This window comes from Macadamia integrifolia, chromosome 3, assembly GCF_013358625.1.
Source record: "Macadamia integrifolia cultivar HAES 741 chromosome 3, SCU_Mint_v3, whole genome shotgun sequence".
Lineage (NCBI taxonomy): Eukaryota > Viridiplantae > Streptophyta > Magnoliopsida > Proteales > Proteaceae > Macadamia > Macadamia integrifolia.
The window spans coordinates 4,279,557-4,297,704 of record NC_056559.1 but is presented as its reverse complement, the minus strand read 5'-3'; the positions used below and the strand labels follow the sequence as shown (position 1 = coordinate 4,297,704).

At 37.5% G+C, this 18,148-nt stretch overlaps 3 protein-coding genes across 7 annotated transcripts in view; all 3 read left to right on the top strand.

Annotated features, from left to right (window-relative positions):
* Window positions 1–2,392, top strand: part of LOC122073044 — a 7,623-nt gene extending 5,231 nt beyond the window's left edge. For both annotated transcript variants that reach the window (XM_042637539.1, XM_042637538.1), the window contains 2 exons: window positions 1,566–1,804; window positions 1,905–2,392. In XM_042637539.1, the coding sequence (XP_042493473.1) occupies window positions 1,566–1,804; window positions 1,905–2,022 (357 nt within the window). In that variant the 3' untranslated portion in view covers window positions 2,023–2,392. The remainder of the gene's footprint in view (window positions 1–1,565; window positions 1,805–1,904) is intronic.
* A 1,411-nt stretch (window positions 2,393–3,803) lies between these two features.
* On the top strand, window positions 3,804–6,526 carry LOC122073045 (E3 ubiquitin-protein ligase APD2-like). Of its 3 annotated transcripts, none has more exons than XM_042637540.1 (8): window positions 3,804–3,975; window positions 4,068–4,294; window positions 4,390–4,486; window positions 4,652–4,720; window positions 5,331–5,554; window positions 5,652–5,721; window positions 5,826–6,120; window positions 6,201–6,526. In XM_042637540.1, exons 1-8 carry the CDS (start codon window positions 3,885–3,887, stop codon window positions 6,277–6,279), a joined length of 1,152 nt encoding a protein of 383 aa, XP_042493474.1. In that variant the 5' UTR covers window positions 3,804–3,884; the 3' UTR covers window positions 6,280–6,526. The 3 variants fall into 3 exon arrangements, with proteins under 3 accessions (XP_042493474.1, XP_042493476.1, XP_042493475.1); XM_042637542.1 differs by having other exon boundaries at window positions 3,814–3,967; XM_042637541.1 differs by having other exon boundaries at window positions 3,822–3,979.
* Window positions 6,527–12,110: 5,584 nt separating this feature from the next.
* LOC122072742 (metal transporter Nramp3-like) lies at window positions 12,111–16,611 on the top strand. Of its 2 annotated transcripts, XR_006138576.1 has the most exons (5): window positions 12,111–12,908; window positions 13,104–13,240; window positions 13,331–13,980; window positions 14,675–14,977; window positions 16,116–16,246. XR_006138576.1 is itself a non-coding variant. In XM_042637139.1 (4 exons), exons 1-4 carry the CDS (start codon window positions 12,325–12,327, stop codon window positions 16,335–16,337), a joined length of 1,593 nt encoding a protein of 530 aa, XP_042493073.1. In that variant the 5' UTR covers window positions 12,113–12,324; the 3' UTR covers window positions 16,338–16,611. The 2 variants fall into 2 exon arrangements, 1 of the variants encoding a protein (XP_042493073.1); XM_042637139.1 differs by lacking the exon at window positions 14,675–14,977 and having other exon boundaries at window positions 12,113–12,908; window positions 16,116–16,611.
* The last annotated feature ends 1,537 nt before the right edge of the window (window positions 16,612–18,148 follow it).

Genomic DNA, 18,148 nt, shown 5'->3' with positions numbered 1-18,148 from the left:
CCCCCCCCCCCCCCCAAAAAAAAATAAAAATAAAAGGCATTTTGACACAGAAACTGAAATTTCCGTTTTTGACATGAAACGTCGTTTTTACCAAACACAACCTTTGAATAGAAAACTGTTTCTTTTGCTATCCAGAGGAGTAGAAGTCTGCTAACCTGAGGTGCAGAAAGCTTGAAAGAAGCTCAAATCTGGTCAAGCACTATTAATCATTCCTGCAGTAAAGGCTGGAGGATGTTCATGTAAAAAGGAAAGTGCAGATGAGAGAGAGAGGAACTAAGTAAACTTTTATCTTTACACTGCTTTCACTGTCTATTGAGGATTCTGATTCTGTTTCAAGGATTGAACCAGGATCCCTTTATTTATGTTCTCTGCCAATGATTTTGTATCAAGGACTGAAAAGATTAGGAGATAAATATTAAGATAGATCCATTGGGTGATGCTTTAGAATTTCAAGGTTTTAAGATATTCCAGGCTAAGAATACATTGGGGCAATTTTACTAAAGCTGGATTAGGAAAATTGACTACCTTTCTTTTTTTTAATCATGGTAACTTGATTGCCTATACTTGTCTTCTTGGTTAAATGATCTATGAAGATGGTGCAACATATATGATGTGTTTGGCTGTTTTTGCAGAACTAAAGCATGTTGGTTGAGTGTGGTAGTGTTTCTGAAGTTTAATGTGACTTGTTTGCTAATGTACTGACAAAACTAAAAGAATTATATGAGGCAGCTTTTAGACCAGCCATGCTTAATGGGACAGAAGGTTGGGAAATTAAGTATCATGTTGATTGAAATTGCTTGAGGTGAGGATGTTGGTATGTACGAATCGTGGAATGAGAAATAAATGGACTTGTGGGAACCTAGGTTAGCCAAAAGAAAAAACAACAAACTCAGCCTTATCCCAACCTGATGGGGTCGGCTACATGTATCCAAGCGAAGACAAAAAAGGAAAATAACACAACACCAGTGAGTCAGAAAAAATCAGATAAATGGGGTTGGCTCCATGGATCCTTGCCTTTCAATCGGGCTCTGTTTGAGGTAATTCTTGGGACAAAACCTAAACTATGTAAAGACCCACAATTATACAAATTAGTAGTGATGGTGCAACTTGAAGGCCTTATAAAGGACAAATGAAGTTTAAAAAAGAGCATGGGTTAGTCCAGTAATGGAAGAGTAGATGACTGACATTCTTGTAATTACCATAAAGCATGGTGATCTGCATTTTATAACTGGACTGCATTCGACAAGGTTGGTGCCACATGTCATTGAATTTTTTTTTTCTTTAAAATTTTATTTAATTAAGTCCTTTGGATTGAGCTTTAGGGTTGGTGCTTTATGTTTCTTGTCAATTTTGTGTTGATTTTCTTATACATTGGATTTACTCTTCCCTTTGATACATTAATACGCCATTACTTCTAAAGAAAGTAGACAGAAATTTCCTCGTCATGCTTTTTGACCATGAACCTAGGCTTCAAAGAAGAGGGGGGGGGGTGAATCCCTTGAAGGTTCTTTCAGTGATTCTATCTTGTGCCTTATGTTGTAGTACTACTGCTGTTTCTTGGACAGGTGGCTGAGTTGTCAGAACCAACATCCCCTGAGTTGCAAGAGACCATTCATAGTGTCATACATGGTCTCCTTGCTACCCTTTCTCCTAAGATGCATTCAAACGCTTCTTTTCTCCAAGATAACGCATCAGTTGGGATTAGTAAGGATGAAGATTGTACTGAACTTCTTGAGAACACTTCCATTCAATTCCAGCCGCTCATTTCAGTTACTCGGGATTACCTTGCTCGCCTCCTGTTCTGGTGAGGAAAACTTTTAATAGTTTTAAGCTTCTGCATGAATATTGGGTTGTTTTGAATGCCAAGTTCCTTACTAATGTCTTTCTTCTCCCCCTTGTATAAGGTGCATGCTATTGGGACACTATCTCAGAGGTCTAGAGTACCGTTTGCAGCTGATGGAGCTTCTGACCTTGTCAGGTGATGTAGAGTCCAGTCAGTCCACTGATGCTCCCAGTGATTGAGTTGTTCAGGAGCCAGTGTACTTACTCGTCTTCCTTTGAGATCTGGAAATGGATAGCGTTCTCATGATCACATTTTTTTTCTCACATACCGGAATCTGGGTTCTTACTGAGCGTACTGAGGCAGGTTAATCAGACCCACTATTCTGCGGCTCTCTACAGGTTAACAGGAAATGCTTTGGCAACATGATCTGATAATTATGTCCTTTCATGGTTTGTGCACCTCGAGTTTGTATTATAATGATACAGGTTCCATTTGATGAACCTCTTTTTTCATTTTTTGTTTTTTGTTTGAATTACTGATAGCTTGAAGTCTTGAACCTTGTGATGGCTACAGATATTATTTGTCAGAACAAATTGAAAATTTTGTTTATTTATCTAGTGCATAAGAAGTGAAAGGCTTAAAATTATTGAGCTAATAATGTCAACCGAGCAGTTGGGTACAAGCTAATTCCAGTTTGTATCTTTGAAGGGAGTTGATGTTCTTAAACATTCTATAATTAGTTGATTCATGCTTTCCATTTTCCTCACGTAGCGAGCAACTAATTATGGGGAAATGTTTCTCAAGACGCCAGCTTACCATCGCTCTCATATGGAATTTTTTTTTTGTTTTCTTTCTTATGAATGATACCGCTGTTCTTTGCACTACCATTGGTGTGACGTTGGAGATTCTCCACACTGACATCGTGAGGAACTCTTCAGCAGTAGATCCCATGGCCCTCCTTGTATTACGATTACACTTTTCAACTAGGATCTAAAATTCCTATTGATGGAAGTGGAATCAATTGAGCCTAATCTTGATTCTGAGCGATCTAAATTGGGTGATTAGCAGCTGAGACCTCGATTTTGGGTCAATCCTGTATCGACGTTTCTTGATTCTTACCAATTTAAATTGGACGATTAGCGGCTGAGATCTCGATTTTGTACAGACTAAGGGTTAAAAAAAATGCAACATTAATTTTTCATCATCTTAAACATCTGGACTCATTATTTATTTAACATATATTTGTCATCTCAGTTTTTCAATCTTAACATTTTGTCGGTACCAAGCACCCTACCTCCCAAAGATCTCAAGTTCTCAACTCTAAATTGTGGTTAAACAGATGAGTTATACAGATATACCATGAAAACGTTTGAAATCGTATAATGAACTTTTCAAAATTAAGATCATTTTTGACATAATTTCTTAAAATGCATTATCATCCTAAAATGCAATTCCAAGAATACATATAAGATGCAGCAAAGTAGGCCCTAGCCCATAAATAGTCCATGAGATTAGTTATATTTATCAATACTGAATTTGGGCTACATCACACAAGGTCACGCAGCCCAGGCTTATACTTTACTAAAGCAGTTAGGAGACAAATGAGGGCTGAGATGTGGTCTGGGTGGGCTGAAATTGGTGCGGGTCCCTGGGTACTACACGGTCGAGATATCCGAAAATTCGCAACCGGGTAAGGTCCATCGGACGTTTCGTCTGCCATACGATGCTTTTTGCCCTAGATAGGATTAGATTTCATCCTCCCTCGGGTCATGCTATTGCTATCACCGTTCATAACGGCTATTACCGACCACCGCCTACCAAACTACCTTTCAAAAGCTTACCTTCCATCACCCGCCATACTTACCAAAGCTGGTAGTTGAGACTTGAAGAGTCCTGAGAGTTCAGAGCAGAGAAGAAGAGTTTCGCAATTCCTTACCCACTAGTCTTCTCTGTCCATCTTTGTTTCTTGCCCATTGGTAAGGTAAGACCAGTAGCTCCTTCCCTCCTTCCTCACCCCACTCCACTCTTTCTACTTCTCTGTAGTCATTTTCCACTAATTTCCACTCCTTTCCTGTAGACACATAAACAGTCACAGGCAGCCATGTACAGAGCATATGCATCTCCAAGCTATTCGAACCATTGGCAAGAAAGCTGTGCTCGGTTGCTTGCTCCATTAACGCTATGGTTATGTGGCATGTAATTTAGTCCTATATTTTTGTTTCTCTCTTCTCATTGCTTTACTCTGTTAAATTCTGATAGAAGTTTTTCATTCTTCTTTCTTCAGTGTCAGTGACATTGAGATATGGATATTACGGGAACTGTCGTATGGTGCCTGGACCGAGCTCATCGCATTTGTTGACGGCAAATTCAATCTTTGTACAGCAGATTCAGGTAATAGATAGCGCCAAGAAAGGTGCTGTTCTTCATGGGTTTGTGAAGAAGCCGGAATTGAGCTTGGAAACAAACTGGAATGTATCAAAAGATCTGGTCGTTGGATCGTACCGCCAACAAGTAATTTGCAGAAGCCCTTTTTCTTAATTTCTCTTTTTTGTTTGTAGTGATGAAAAGAAGAGCTTAATGATAAGGTTCAACTTTTCCTCCTTTAGGGGTTTTCTTTGTGGTTGAACAAGGGCTCTAGGATCCAAATAAGATGGGAAGTTCCAATTGGCAATTCCAGTGATCTCATAGTTCTATTAACTAAAGGTAATCTCAATCCCTTCCTCTCTCTCTCTCTCTCTCTCTCCCCCCCCCCCCCCCCCCAAAAAAAAACCCCCTTCTCTGGGGCTGAGGCTCCTTACTTTTTTTTCTCTCTGTCTTGGAATATGATTCTGGTTACTTGATCTACTTTGTCTATGGATCTTCCAACAGGAGAGCAGACACTAAAAAGATCGTTGTCGAGTTCTTCCAATTCACTTTCTCTTAGCCATCCAACAAATGGTAAGGGAATCTATTCATTCAGTTTTGTTCTATTATTGCATAAAGTAATAAATAACACATATTACTAGTTCAGAAATGTTTTATAAGAGATGAGGTGATCCTAGTGAGGCTTCATTTGAGTCATTGGAGTTGAAAGTCCCATAATTTAAAGATAGGTGCTCAACATCTAGCAGAATATCAAGCTTTAGTTGGTGAGAGAGTCTACATGAGAAGTTTTTCTCGTACTTGGTACTCACATTAGAGTTGAAAGTTCAAGTATTTACATGGACTCTTTGGGTGTTGGAACAGGGAGATAAGCATTTAATTTCTATGGTGCTTATCAACTCCACTGATCCAAACTAATTAACCAGGAACTTCCTTGTGGTTTGGACTCTCTAGTATTGGTACTTAACCTTTCATAGGTTGTCCTTGATTAATTTATAGGAGACAGTCAACCTAGTTCTAGGAAATAATGGTTCTTAGGATCAGTAGACCTTGGTAGAATTGAGTGTGAACAAATTTCTTAGAACTGAAGGATGAAAGCACCAAAATAAGTTTTAAAGAGACGGAGACTTTTGGAGAACTTTTGTTCAGTTTTAGAATGCAGTTTAATCTGAAAATCTTTGTCCAGGTAATGGACAAGCTGAATGTATCATTGAGGAAGATAACAGTTACTACATCCACTTAGTGAACATGAACCCTAGAAGCATCGTAATGATGTTGAATGTCAATGTTTCATCAAAGATGTATGATGTCACTAACGCAGTGAGCAAGTGTTCAGCAATAAATGGGTTGTGTCACTTGAAGCTTCACTTCCCCCGTATGAAATATGTTGTCTTAACCACTCCAAACAATGTAATACTCTGCCTTTATCTCGGTTGATGAGAATAAACCCTTATCTCATTCACTAAAGAATGAACTTCTAAACTGGTAGTGCTTAACAAAATTTCAGGGGGACATCAGTGGATGGTCTGTTGAGCTTTCGTTTGTGGCTCGTTTGGCTACTTATGTCGCAATTTTAGGTATGCTAGACACAAGCTTTTTCTGATTCTTCCTTTTCTTTCTGCCATTTGATAGACACCCATGGCCTCTATGATTTGATGAACCTACTCTACATTCCATTCAGGGTTAGCTGCAATCTTTATTTGTTTGATCTTGAAGTACCTTGGAGCCTGTGATGGTGAGGCATCTGTAGACAGTACCGTAGAGGAAGTACCAGTGACTGAAACCAATCCATTACTGCAAGAGAAGAGAATTCAAATTGATTATGGAACAAGTGACGAAGATCCAGATTCGACAATGTGTAGCACCTCCGAGGACTTATATGATGGAAAGATATGTGTAATTTGCTACGATGAACAACGGAATTGCTTCTTTGTTCCATGTGGCCACTGTGCCACATGTTATGAATGTGCTCAGAGGTATACAAACAAATTTGTCAGTAGCTATTTTTGCATGTTTCAGTTCATTTTGAGATTTAACAGGGATGTCTTTCTTTCAGGATCATCGAAGGGGAAAACAAGGTATGTCCAATATGCCGGAGATTCATTCACAAAGTAAGAAGATTGTTCATTGCCTGATCAATGAATATGTGTTATCCCTGAAAAGGAGGCTTCTATCCTGGAATGACAATGAGTATGTTTTCTCCGTTTATCAATTTCGACTTGATCAAGAAATGTATGTACCCTTGGTGTCCACACAGGCTTAAGACGGCGAACAATATTGAGTAGCTCATCAAGTAAAGATTAGGCGATGAGTAACAATTTTTGTATTCTGTATCCAATATTCACAAAATTGAGTCAATTACTACATTGGATTTGATAAAAATGATGTGGGCATATCTGCAACCTATCTCATGACAGTCAGAGCAATCAAGCTAACGTAGAGGCGTCGACAGCTTAGTATCAAAAATATTTGCCATTGAAGCTTAATCACAATCCGGGATTATAGAAAGAAAATAAAAATTTCCTAGGAGGGCTAGTGTTAATCCTCACACAATACTTTGATAGACAACTCTAAATCAATTTCAATGATTGCAGAGATTTGTACATCCTAAAAGAAAGTAAGCCCTTAAAGCAATCAATGAGATATCCTTGGCTAAGAAAGAGATATGATCGACGTCAATTTGTAACGCCGCAGCGCTGCAAGCAAACCCTGAATTATATTAACAGAAAAAAGGGACAGAAACTTGGATTGAGACATGCATGGAGGTTTAGGATCAAGTATGAAGCTAGTCCTATGCACTAATGTTGAACAGCTAAGATAGAATTCCATGACTAATGATCCACAGGAATAGTGGCCAATGCAGAGGTAGTCAATAATGCCAACTATGTAGGAGAAGCTCCTCAGCCACATCTAGGACTGGATAAGCTAGTTCAGATTCCCTTCTGGACCATCCTTGACTATTAGGGTTGCGGTGAGTATTACAAAATTAAAATAGAAGGGGGTAACAGCTAAACAGGTCCTGTTTAGGACTTCAAATGTGCATAGAAGATAACTTTTATCCTATCTGACAAGTGGAGCAAGGAATGAGTGAAGAAGAATCACTATGGAAGACCACTGAAAAAGTGAAAGCTATTGTCCATTGCCCATCAATGAATTTTATTAAAACAAGTCATGAAAGCAATAGAATTGATGTCTCTATTTATTCTGGAATCCATTCTTCCTAGTCAAGAATCCAATTCTGTCATTGTTTTTTAGATGTTGAAAGTTATAAAGCTATATAGTTCCACATTGGTTTGTTCAGGTCCTTGGTGCAGGATGTGAATTTGAAACCAAAATCGTTTATCGAAATCAAACCGAGCCGTTTACACCGAAACCGCAAAATCATTTAGTAAATGGTTCGGTTATGGTTTCAATTTTGAGGCCGATTAGCTAAATGGGCTGAAACCGAACAGAGCCATTTAACCCGTGGTTTCAAACCGAACCATTTAAACCGTCAAAACTTATCCTATTAACCCGTTTAAAGATTAAATAAGGTGGTTGCAAAATATCATTAGTATCTCATTTGATTCAAAGATCGAGTGTTGCAAGCTTGCAAGTAATTCTAGAGGTAGCTTGCTCATTGTTTGGAATGCCGATTAAATTAATCCAACGCATTAAGTAGAATGTATACTAATAAAAATGTAATTTTTGCTTATACCATGGCATATTAAATATATATTTTTCAATATTATAATACATTATTTGGGTGGGAGGGAGGGGGGAGAAAAAGAAAATCCCTACTGTAAGTAGTACTTACTGACTTGTTAGATGCGCTTGAGACTATTGTCTATCAAAATATTTTCTTTTGCTTAGTTGTTTGGTTGTTTTAACAAAACATAATGGTTTGCATTTCACATTCTCAAGATTGAACCGTTTATCACCAAAAGCAAATTTTAGTAAATATGTGAATAAACTAGCAAACCGATTGCTAACCGTTTAGAAACCGTATGAAATAAACCGAAACCGTTTAAAACCGTGAAACCAAAACCATTTAAAAACCGTGCAAACTGAAACCATTTACTAAATGGTTGCGGTTTCAGAAAGTGCAACCATTTAGTAAATGGTGTGGTTATGATTTCAGCCAAAATATATGTGACCAAACCAAACTATTTAAACGAAACCAAACCGATTTAACACCCTTACTTCATATACTAGAGAAGCTCTCTTGATGTAATGCTTTAAGGTTATGCGGCCTAAGGCCAAACACAAAAACAATTTCCACTTGAGGCACCCGTCGCGAGATTGTGGTCCTTCGGAGTTACAATTTCTGGAAACAAAGAAGGAAAGAAACAGAAGAGAAGAAGAAGACCAGAACAAAGATGCCCTCTAGATGACCACATCATTTGTACAAATATTCTGATTTGAAATTTTGATCCCTAGAGGTGGTCCAACCCCAACCCCAGCCACATCTGGGAGCTACCAATCAGTATTAAATACTAAGTGTTTTACCACGTTTGGGGAGCTACTATTGCTCTAAGCAATGGACCTGGTTGTGGTTCGTTTTGTTTCTGGTTTGATTTCGTCGTTTTCAGTGTGAGAATGGGTGAATTTGAAACCAAACCAAACCAATAAGGGAAGATTTGGTTTCGATTCAATTTCTTATTACTTTCTTTTGTTGGTTTGATATTGGGTTCGGTTCAGTTTTGATCGTTTCAGTTTGGTCCATGTTGGGTACAATTTCACAATACCCCAATCCGAAGACGATCCACTACGATTTGATTCTATCAGAATTGATTCGGATTGGTCTGGTCCAGTTTCATGGGTCTGCTGGAGGCAATATCTATTCGAAATCACCTACGTTTGATAGTCAAGAAAAGAAAAGAAAAAAATAATACAAAAAATATAGAGGAATTATCATTCCCCTCCCTTAAACTATAGCTAAATATCAAGTTCTTTCACGTTTTTTGAAATATTTTACTCCCCTCCCCCTAAATCAAAGGATTCATTCGGCCATGCCTAGGCGTTAAAGATTGTTGTTAGGTGATTGTTCCTTTTTTTATTATTATTATATAATTTCCGAAATAACCCCATCCCTTTAGACACAGAGGGAGCAACTCCATGTCCATTGCTCTAAGTCGCAATAGGTCTCAAAGTACACCCAACAATTCTCACAGTGAGGAAGGAGATGACCATTAGAGCCATATAATTCCCACGGCAATCTTTAACGTCCCGTAAGTGAGAATAGTCGCTTAACAACAATCTTAGAGCCACATATTGCTATGAGAACAATCACTTACCAGCAATCTTTAACGCCCAGGCATGGTTGAAAGAATCTTTTGATTTGGGGGGAGGAGAGTAAAATATTTAAAAAAACGTGGAGGAACTTGATATTTAGCTATAGTTCAGGGGAGGGGAGTGATAATTGTTTAAAAATATAATAAGACAAAAATCATAATTATACAAGAATTTTTTTATGAATCTATTTATTCAAATTATTTACTTATTTTATTTTATATGTAAAAATTTACTTATTATTTTCTTAGCTACCAAACCTAGCCATTTAGAGAAATCCTAATCTTTGTTCCTTTTAAATTTTTAACTCTCTCAGCGTTAGGCTTCACCTAACATGTCCCAACTGAACCTTGCAGCTACTTTGAACTATTTTGTAATTTCAGATGGATTTGAATGGTTTAACATCAAATATCTAATGATATAGGTGGCTTCTCTAAATAATTTGGCAAAATGTTCACCTTCCACTTAAGAAAAGTAAACCTAACATTCAATCCTTCACCCTTTGCAAAAAGTTGGTGGAGGAGATAGGGAATTGTTAAATATGAAAATGAAGTAGAAAAACCTAACATTCAAAGGAAAATAACCACATCAAATTTGGGTCTTAAATTTGACCCCAGGATGATCCAAATCTTGAACTGTTTATTCATTTGGTAAGAATTTCCATATCATCAAGGGAGGCTTTTCTTGTTGATAGGATTTCAAGAATCGAAACCCTAACAATTGAATCAGATCAAAATCGACCAAGCTTGATATTGATTCCTATCAAAACATGTTGGGTTTTTATGATTCAGGTTAATTCTCCAACGGAATTTGAATCAAAATCAGAATCAGAATCAGAATTAGCTTGATTCAAATATAGAGTTCGAATTTGATAACCTTACCTTCTTTTTCCCTTTAAAGTAACCAACAATGTCAATTTAGAATTGTAGCATTTTAAAACTGAAAGTAACATTTAAAATCAAATTGAACCAAATCAAAAGAAATTGGTCCGATATTGATTTTAAAAAAGTAGAATCTTTTCTCGATTCAATTCAATTTCATTGAAACCATCATATCAATGAAACAGTATAAATCAAGGGTTTAAAACAAAAAAATCAGAATTTTTAAGAAAAAATAGAAATAAACTTATGAGATAGTGGCCTCAAAAAGCGACCGATACTATGCACTAAAATCATGAGCCAACTTTCTTTATTTTATCGAGGAATCAATGCTACATTTGCATCTGGGTTCTTTTCAATTCTTAATCGTTCAATTCTTGTTCAATCCTCTCTTGATTGTATTGAAGAATAAAAAATCTCTTTCTAACTTAAAGTCTTCTCGTCCACCCGTTGTCCATTATTCTTTAACCCAACAAAAACAACAATACTCCACTCACAAAAGTCACAGAAACTAAAGCTGATTCGGCGACGATGCGACACATCTCTGTGTCAGTAAGATCAGCGAGGAAGGAACCGTGAAATGAAGTAGTGAGCGTAGCAGCAGCTAGTGAAGCAACATCTGAATGTCCATAACGAGAAATCCAAATTGGAAAAAAAAACGAAGAGACAAAAATATCGAAACCTATTTCAGAGCATTAATTCTGTCTCTGACGTCCAAACTCCAAAAATAGATGTTTAACAGTGGCGGTTGTTTTAAATTTCATACTTTAATGGAAAAAACAGCCAAACCCAACTCGTTCCCCTAAAGAAGACAAAACCACGTCGTGTTCTCCACGCGCCACCATGGACGGCGACGCAAGCCCCCCTCGAACACCCATCGTCCCACGGCCCCAGCCACCCACTGGCCTCCCGTCTCCCTCACCCAGCTCCAAATATTTGATGTTCATTACATTTCGTCTCACATTTTACTAGGATAGATTTCACAATGGGACCACCAACATATGGGTCAAAAGAGATGAATGATCAAGGGAAACCTATTTTTTAACTGGAGAAAATGAACACCCTTTTTTTTTTTTTTGGTAGAAAAATGAACACCCTTTTAATGCACAGCCTTTGTGTGAGAGTATCGAAATAATGCCTCATCTCTTGCAAAACCCCTCAATTGATGCCCATTTACACCCTTTAACGTAGAGGCCACGCGATCAATAAGTGTTTTTCTCTCCTTTTTTTCTTTTTTAAAACAAAGTTCTCAAAGTGAATTATGAGTGACAATGAAAATCCAACAATTAAGAGAACCTCAACATACATACATGATGTATCCTAGTTGTTAAATCTTCAGATCTTCACTCCACTCGGTACATCATCACAAATGATTTTTATCCACACAAGCGAAGCAAAATGATTCCTTCGCTCCACCTAAGTAAATCTAGACATAGCCCATTCGTATTAATTGTATCCCCATCTCCGTATCCATTGTCACTCTCACTCATAAAACATCTGTCTTTTTCTTTTTAAGGCTATATCTGAAAACCAAGAAAATGAGAGGAAAAAATTTAAAATTTTAATATTTGAAGAAAGAGATACATGTATAAAAAAATTCATTATGTAATTATGATTTTTTTATATATATATTTTTTCTTTTGCTACCAAACAAAGCTTTAATTCATCATGTAGGATGATAAAATATCGTCCTTCTACCGGTGCTAGCATATTTTCTTTCCCTTCTTGGCAAAGCGATAAGTCCGCGTCACATCTACGCGCCGCAACTCCACGAGGACATGCCACGATTTCTCTATAATTAAATCCAAACATTCTTTTTACACGGACTTACTCGTCAGACTCTTCCTAGTTCCATGACTGGAAGCTTGAACGTACTCCAACAAACCTCCTTAGCTCTGTTACTGTAGTAAGCACCAAAAGCCAAGAGAGTAATCCTCTTAGAACTCGGGTGGGAGGAGCCGAGGAGGTCTACTGATTCTCTATCTTTGTTTCTTTAATTTTGTTTGTTAATATAAGAGAAGTAAAGAGGAAATGGCTCCTCAATATCTGCAAAAGCAGGAAGAAGATGAAGCGGCAGCCAGCTTATTACCCACTCGGCCTCCCGATTCCGAGCTAGAAGAAATAAACGATGATGCAGAATCAGCTTTCGAAGCCAGCGAGAAGGTAGTGGTTGTGGACGAGAGCGAGAGCGAGGGCCTCCAATTCCAGAATTTTTCCACCGTTCCGCCCTTTTCATGGAAAAAATTGTGGTTGTTTACGGGTCCAGGGTTCCTCATGAGCATTGCTTTTCTCGACCCAGGTAACCTAGAAGGTGATCTCCAGTCGGGAGCCATCGCGGGTTACTCTCTGTTGTGGATCTTGATGTGGGCTACTATCATGGGTCTTCTGATTCAGTTGTTGTCGGCTAGACTCGGTGTTGCGACTGGCCGGCACTTGGCGGAGCTCTGTAGGGAGGAGTACCCATCATGGGCTACCTATCTCTTGTGGATCATGACGGAGGTGGCATTGATTGGAGCTGATATTCAGGAGGTTATTGGCAGTGCTATTGCGATCAAGATTCTTAGTAATGGATTTTTACCGCTCTGGGCTGGGGTTCTCATCACAGCATTTGATTGGTAATTTTCCTCCTCTCTTATATAAATTTCTTCATTAGGGTTATTCCAATTCTGATTTTGTCTCTGTTTGCTAGAATTTGATTTTGAGGGGTTTAAGATTCTTGTGGATTTCTATCTGACTCTCATGGGATTTTAGATAGTTATGCTCAATATGTGAACTTTACAGATTTTGTTTTCTTCTACTCTTGTTTACAGTTTCATCTTTTTATTTCTTGAGAACTATGGGGTGAGGAAATTAGAAGCACTTTTTGCAGTTTTCATTGGAATAATGGCGATTTCATTTGCGTATATGTTTGGCGAAGCCAAACCCAGTGGCAAGGAACTTCTACTAGGTGAGATGGCTAGTTTGTGCCTTGCTTTCCCTGTATCACTATTGTACTTCCATAACTGAAAGCACCCAATGGATTTATTCTTCTTTGTAGGTGTTTTGATTCCAAGACTAAGCTCGAAGACAATACACCAAGCAGTTGGTGTTGTTGGTTGTATAATTATGCCTCACAATGTGTACTTGCATTCTGCTCTTGTTCAATCTAGGACAATTGAGACCCACAATAAAGGCCGGGTCCAAGAGGCCCTTAATTACTATACAATTGAGTCCACTGTTGCCTTAGCCATCTCCTTCATGATCAATCTCTTTGTCACTACTGTTTTTGCAAAGGGATTTTATGGTACAGATAAGGCCGATAGTATAGGCCTACTAAATGCGGGTCAATATCTTAAAGAGAAGTATGGAGGAGGACTATTCCCAATTCTCTACATTTGGGGAATTGGGTTATTAGCAGCTGGACAGAGTAGCACTATCACGGGGACATATGCTGGGCAGTTTATTATGGGAGGTTTTCTCAATCTACGGTTGAAGAAATGGTTGAGATCAGTGATTACAAGGAGTGTTGCTATCATCCCTACTATAATTGTTGCCCTTATGTTCGACTCTGAATCTACATTGGATATTCTAAATGAATGGCTTAATGTCCTTCAATCGGTTCAGATTCCTTTTGCCCTTATTCCCCTTCTTTGCTTGGTCTCCAAGGAGGAGGTAATGGGAGCTTTTAAGATCGGCCGTACTCTCAAGGTGAGATGCTTTCTCTATTATTTGGTACACTTTTTTTATTTCTTGACAAGTTTTTCCAGCCATAGCTTCAATCAAGGACTTGAATTTCTGTTCCTTTGTGTAAATGCTTGTTGTCTTTCTGAAGACCTCGTCACTTTGATCGGTATGGTGGGTGTTGATCTTGAATCCTAATCATCTTGAACTTTAAGAATTTAAAATGCAGTCATATGCATTCAATTGCTTCAGTACAGATTTGAGCTATTTGAAGTATATTCACATTCTTCATTCTTTTATGTGCATACTCTTTTTCGTGCATGCTTTTACCCGTACATTGTTCCTATTTTTAGTATAACCATGAACTATTTCTCTAATGCATTCCTTTGCAGTCACTGATTCCTGTTCAAGATCCATTTGGAATGACTCAAACTATCTCTGCCTCAGCAGATTTTTTAGCTAAATTTTATTTGAAGGTGTTACTATTACTATTCTTTGTGTTCTATTTTGGTACTATAATATATGTATTTTTTTATTTTTTTTTCTCTTAACGTGATAACCATATACCAAATAGAAATAAAGAGCCTATTTCCTTGAAGGGAAGGTCCCAGGCCTCTCTGACCTACTGTGAGCTTAGCAACAGAGTATGCCCAGTATAAGGACAGGTGGCATAGCGATCCCTCATCAAAGTGATTTGACACAATGTGCTTCTATTTTGAAGGGAGAGATTCAAAACTCTAACCTGTTCAAAAAAGAGGAGATTTACCTAAATCCAGTGGAAGCAATTAAGGATTTTTTTGAGGAGCAATGGGCAAACTTAGAAGAGGGTCAAAGAATCCGAGGCAGTTGACTCATCCGACTAAGAATCCGAGTCCGAGTCCAAGTCCGAGTCCGACCCCGATCTATACTTAGTAGAGTGTTTACAAAGGTACCCCTAATGTGCTTGAAGAGCCGCCTCCTTCCGTCACATCCAAAGAAATGGACCAGCCTTGGTGCAAATTGCTTGCTCTATGCCTAACTGCAGGTACAGTGATGCATTCGCAATCAAATGGTTAGAGAGATTAGACTGTTGAGGTGAAATTACATTTTTTTTTTTTAATTAATTTTGGGAGTTTTTGGTCTACGGATTCCAACATGTGTAGCCATTAGGGTTTATAGTGTTCTTTAGTCTTTCTCTACGGTCTTTTGTAAGGACAGTTGAAGTAGTTTATTATCGAAATAGTCAGGCTTGAAAGAAATTAATATATCCCACTACTTCAGGCTATGTTTGGTAGCCAAAAAAAGAAAAAAAAAAAAAAAAAAGGAAAAAAAAAATCTGGAAAAGAAAAGAAATGAAATGGTGAGAAAATAAAAAGAGTATGTATGTTTGGTAACCAAGAGAATAAAAGAAAAAAAAATTTGAATTTTAGGAGAGAGATAGACACATAGGAAATCATTCATTTTTTGTCTTATTATGTTTTCATATTTTCTCATGTTTTCTTGTGTTTTTTGCAATATATATATATATATATATATTTTTTTTTGGAGTAAAAGAAAACTTCACAATTTCCAAGAGGAATTTTGATTTTAAAAAGCTGAATCTTCTCTTGGGTGAAAACATACCAAGTGCAAAGAGAAATTCTTAACCCAATAAAAAAAAAGTACAAAAGTGTATTTTTTACTTTTATTTTCTTTTTTTCTCTTGGCTACCAAACACAGCCTCAGTGTCGAGGGGTATTTTGGTAATTGTCTCCCTGCATAATTCACTACAGCTTTGAGTCCAGAAATGGCATCTGGATCCTTTGTTAATTTGATGACAACCAGTGAAGCCTGGCAAAAACCCTAGACAATACTGAGCAGAAAACAGAGAAAATATTATCTTCTGTTCCTTGATTTAACTAGTCATCTATTAATACTAGAAAAACAGTGGAGCTCCACGGGGGAGCCTACTTAAAGTTTTGAGAAAAACCATGTGATTAGTTATGTATGTTAAATATAAATAATAAAGCCATTTGGGAGTTTTTATCAGTTCACATTGCAAACATCAAATCTCTGTGTTAACCTTGAACACCAGGAGTGCTTGCTTCTATTAAAACTAAAGATTAATTCCAGTATAATTGAAATTGGCTGCAAGAGAATAATGCTCCATATGTTCTACTAAATTTTTTGAATTTATTCTGTAGATTTTAGCTTGGATTGTGGCTGCCTTGGTGATACTTATAAACGGGTATCTCTTAGTGGATTTCTTCTCTGCTGAAGTAAATGGATTGCTATTTAGCTCTTTGGTCTCTGCTGCTACAGCGGCATATGTGGCATTTATCGTTTATCTTATTTCACGAGGCAGCTTCCTTTCCGCTTGGTTCAGTCGTATGTGGCCTAAGAGTTTAACGGCCAGTGGGAACTGAGGATTAATTTTCGACCTTGTGAATCACAAAGGTTTGGGATCATATTGTACATTAAAGTTACAGATTCAATGGGAGCTGTACAATCCCTAATTTTAGTTTCAGCATTTCTAACTCTGCTGGTATGTATACTTATGCTCCTGTGCCAATGAAGCAAAGTTTTGGTGCTATTCCACTGTAATTGTAGAACTTCCTAGTTGTATATTGTAGTCAAGTTGCAATGTTCCAAGACTAGCTATCAAATTACTTGAAATGAAATGAAATGAGTTTATATATACACCTGGAAGATCCTCCTTTACCTTACCTTTGATTACTTTCATTCTCCATCCTTCAGGGGGTGACTGTTCAGGGTAGGATGCACACTGTCCTGACTGGGAACCCCTAAGTTAATCATTGCTACTTATTTAGTTTGCTGAGCATCTAAAGGGCAGTGTTTATTTGCTTGTTTCCTTGCCTAAGCAACGGGTTTACTAAGGTTGTGTTTGGTACACATTCTCATAATAGATTATGGGTCTAGACTGTTTTTGAAACCCGATTTTTTTTCTTTTCATTCTTACGTCAGAGAATCAGAATGCGTTATAGACCCATAATCTATTGAATCATATGCCTTGCTCTTTAAATCTCAATCTATTGAATTGTTTGCCATGTGGCAGGGTAATTTGTCTATTCCAACCATTGGATGGTCTAGATAGAACACTTCCAATTTTCATATTCAAATAATTAAATTCAACATGTATTCCTCAATGTATTGGCAACATCCCTTTGTATGTCTATGCACGTTTATATTACTTAGACCATTATCATAAAATCTTTCATAATTTTGGATTTTTAAAGGGTTTTTTTGCCACTTGGCAAACTCCTACTCAAAATGACTAACATACTCATAACTTGCAATCCATGTCATTTTGGTGTTGAGAGTAAAACATCTCGAGGAATTTACAGTAAAGCAGGGTAAAGTTGGTGTACATTGAGGTTGAATTTTAAAAGGTTAACCATCTGCACGTGGCAAGAAATTGAGGGCATTGGTGGGGCTATGTTAAGAAGGATCATGCACTTATTTTATTGGTCCATTTCTAGTGTGGCACGAGTTTATCATAGGATTTGAGCATGGTTTAAAATCTTATAAAGGGAGAGGATTCATTGAGCAAATGGCGCATAGGAGCATACCAATGTAGGAGTTGCGGAATAGTTTCGTATTTAGGAGGGTAGCATCGTCATTTCATGTGTATGAGAGAGAGAGAGTACATGTTCTTGAATGCACTACTATACCCTCCAATGGCAGCTCAAATAACCTTTTCTCTACATAAATGGTGTAACATAGGAAAAAGGAAATATAAACAACTCACAGTATGTATAGTTATTTTCTTTAGCCATAAAATAAAAAAAAAAAAGGAAGAAGAAGAAGAAGAAAAAGAAGAAGTCTGGGAGCGTAGCCTATGTCAGTGTTCACGTGTGTTTATTTCTTTCCTCCCCTATGAAAAGACATATAAACCCTTTATTTTTGTAGAGGAGAATGATAAACACAGGAACTATTAGTGAAGACTGTGCTCCCACACAGAAAACTACTATCCCTTATAAGTTTATAAAAATGGTAGTTATTTTTATAACATTAATGAAAATGGTGACATCTTTGAAAATCACAAGACAAAATGCCACAACCACATATTATACATAAAGAGGATGGTTTTCATGCATGGTCGTATAAGCCACCAGGTTACGATGCGTCTAAATAGGGGTTTTGGTCATTTCGACCCCCTATGTCCTCATTACATGCGTTTGGTTCGACCATGCAAGCTTGCATGGCCATGTATGGA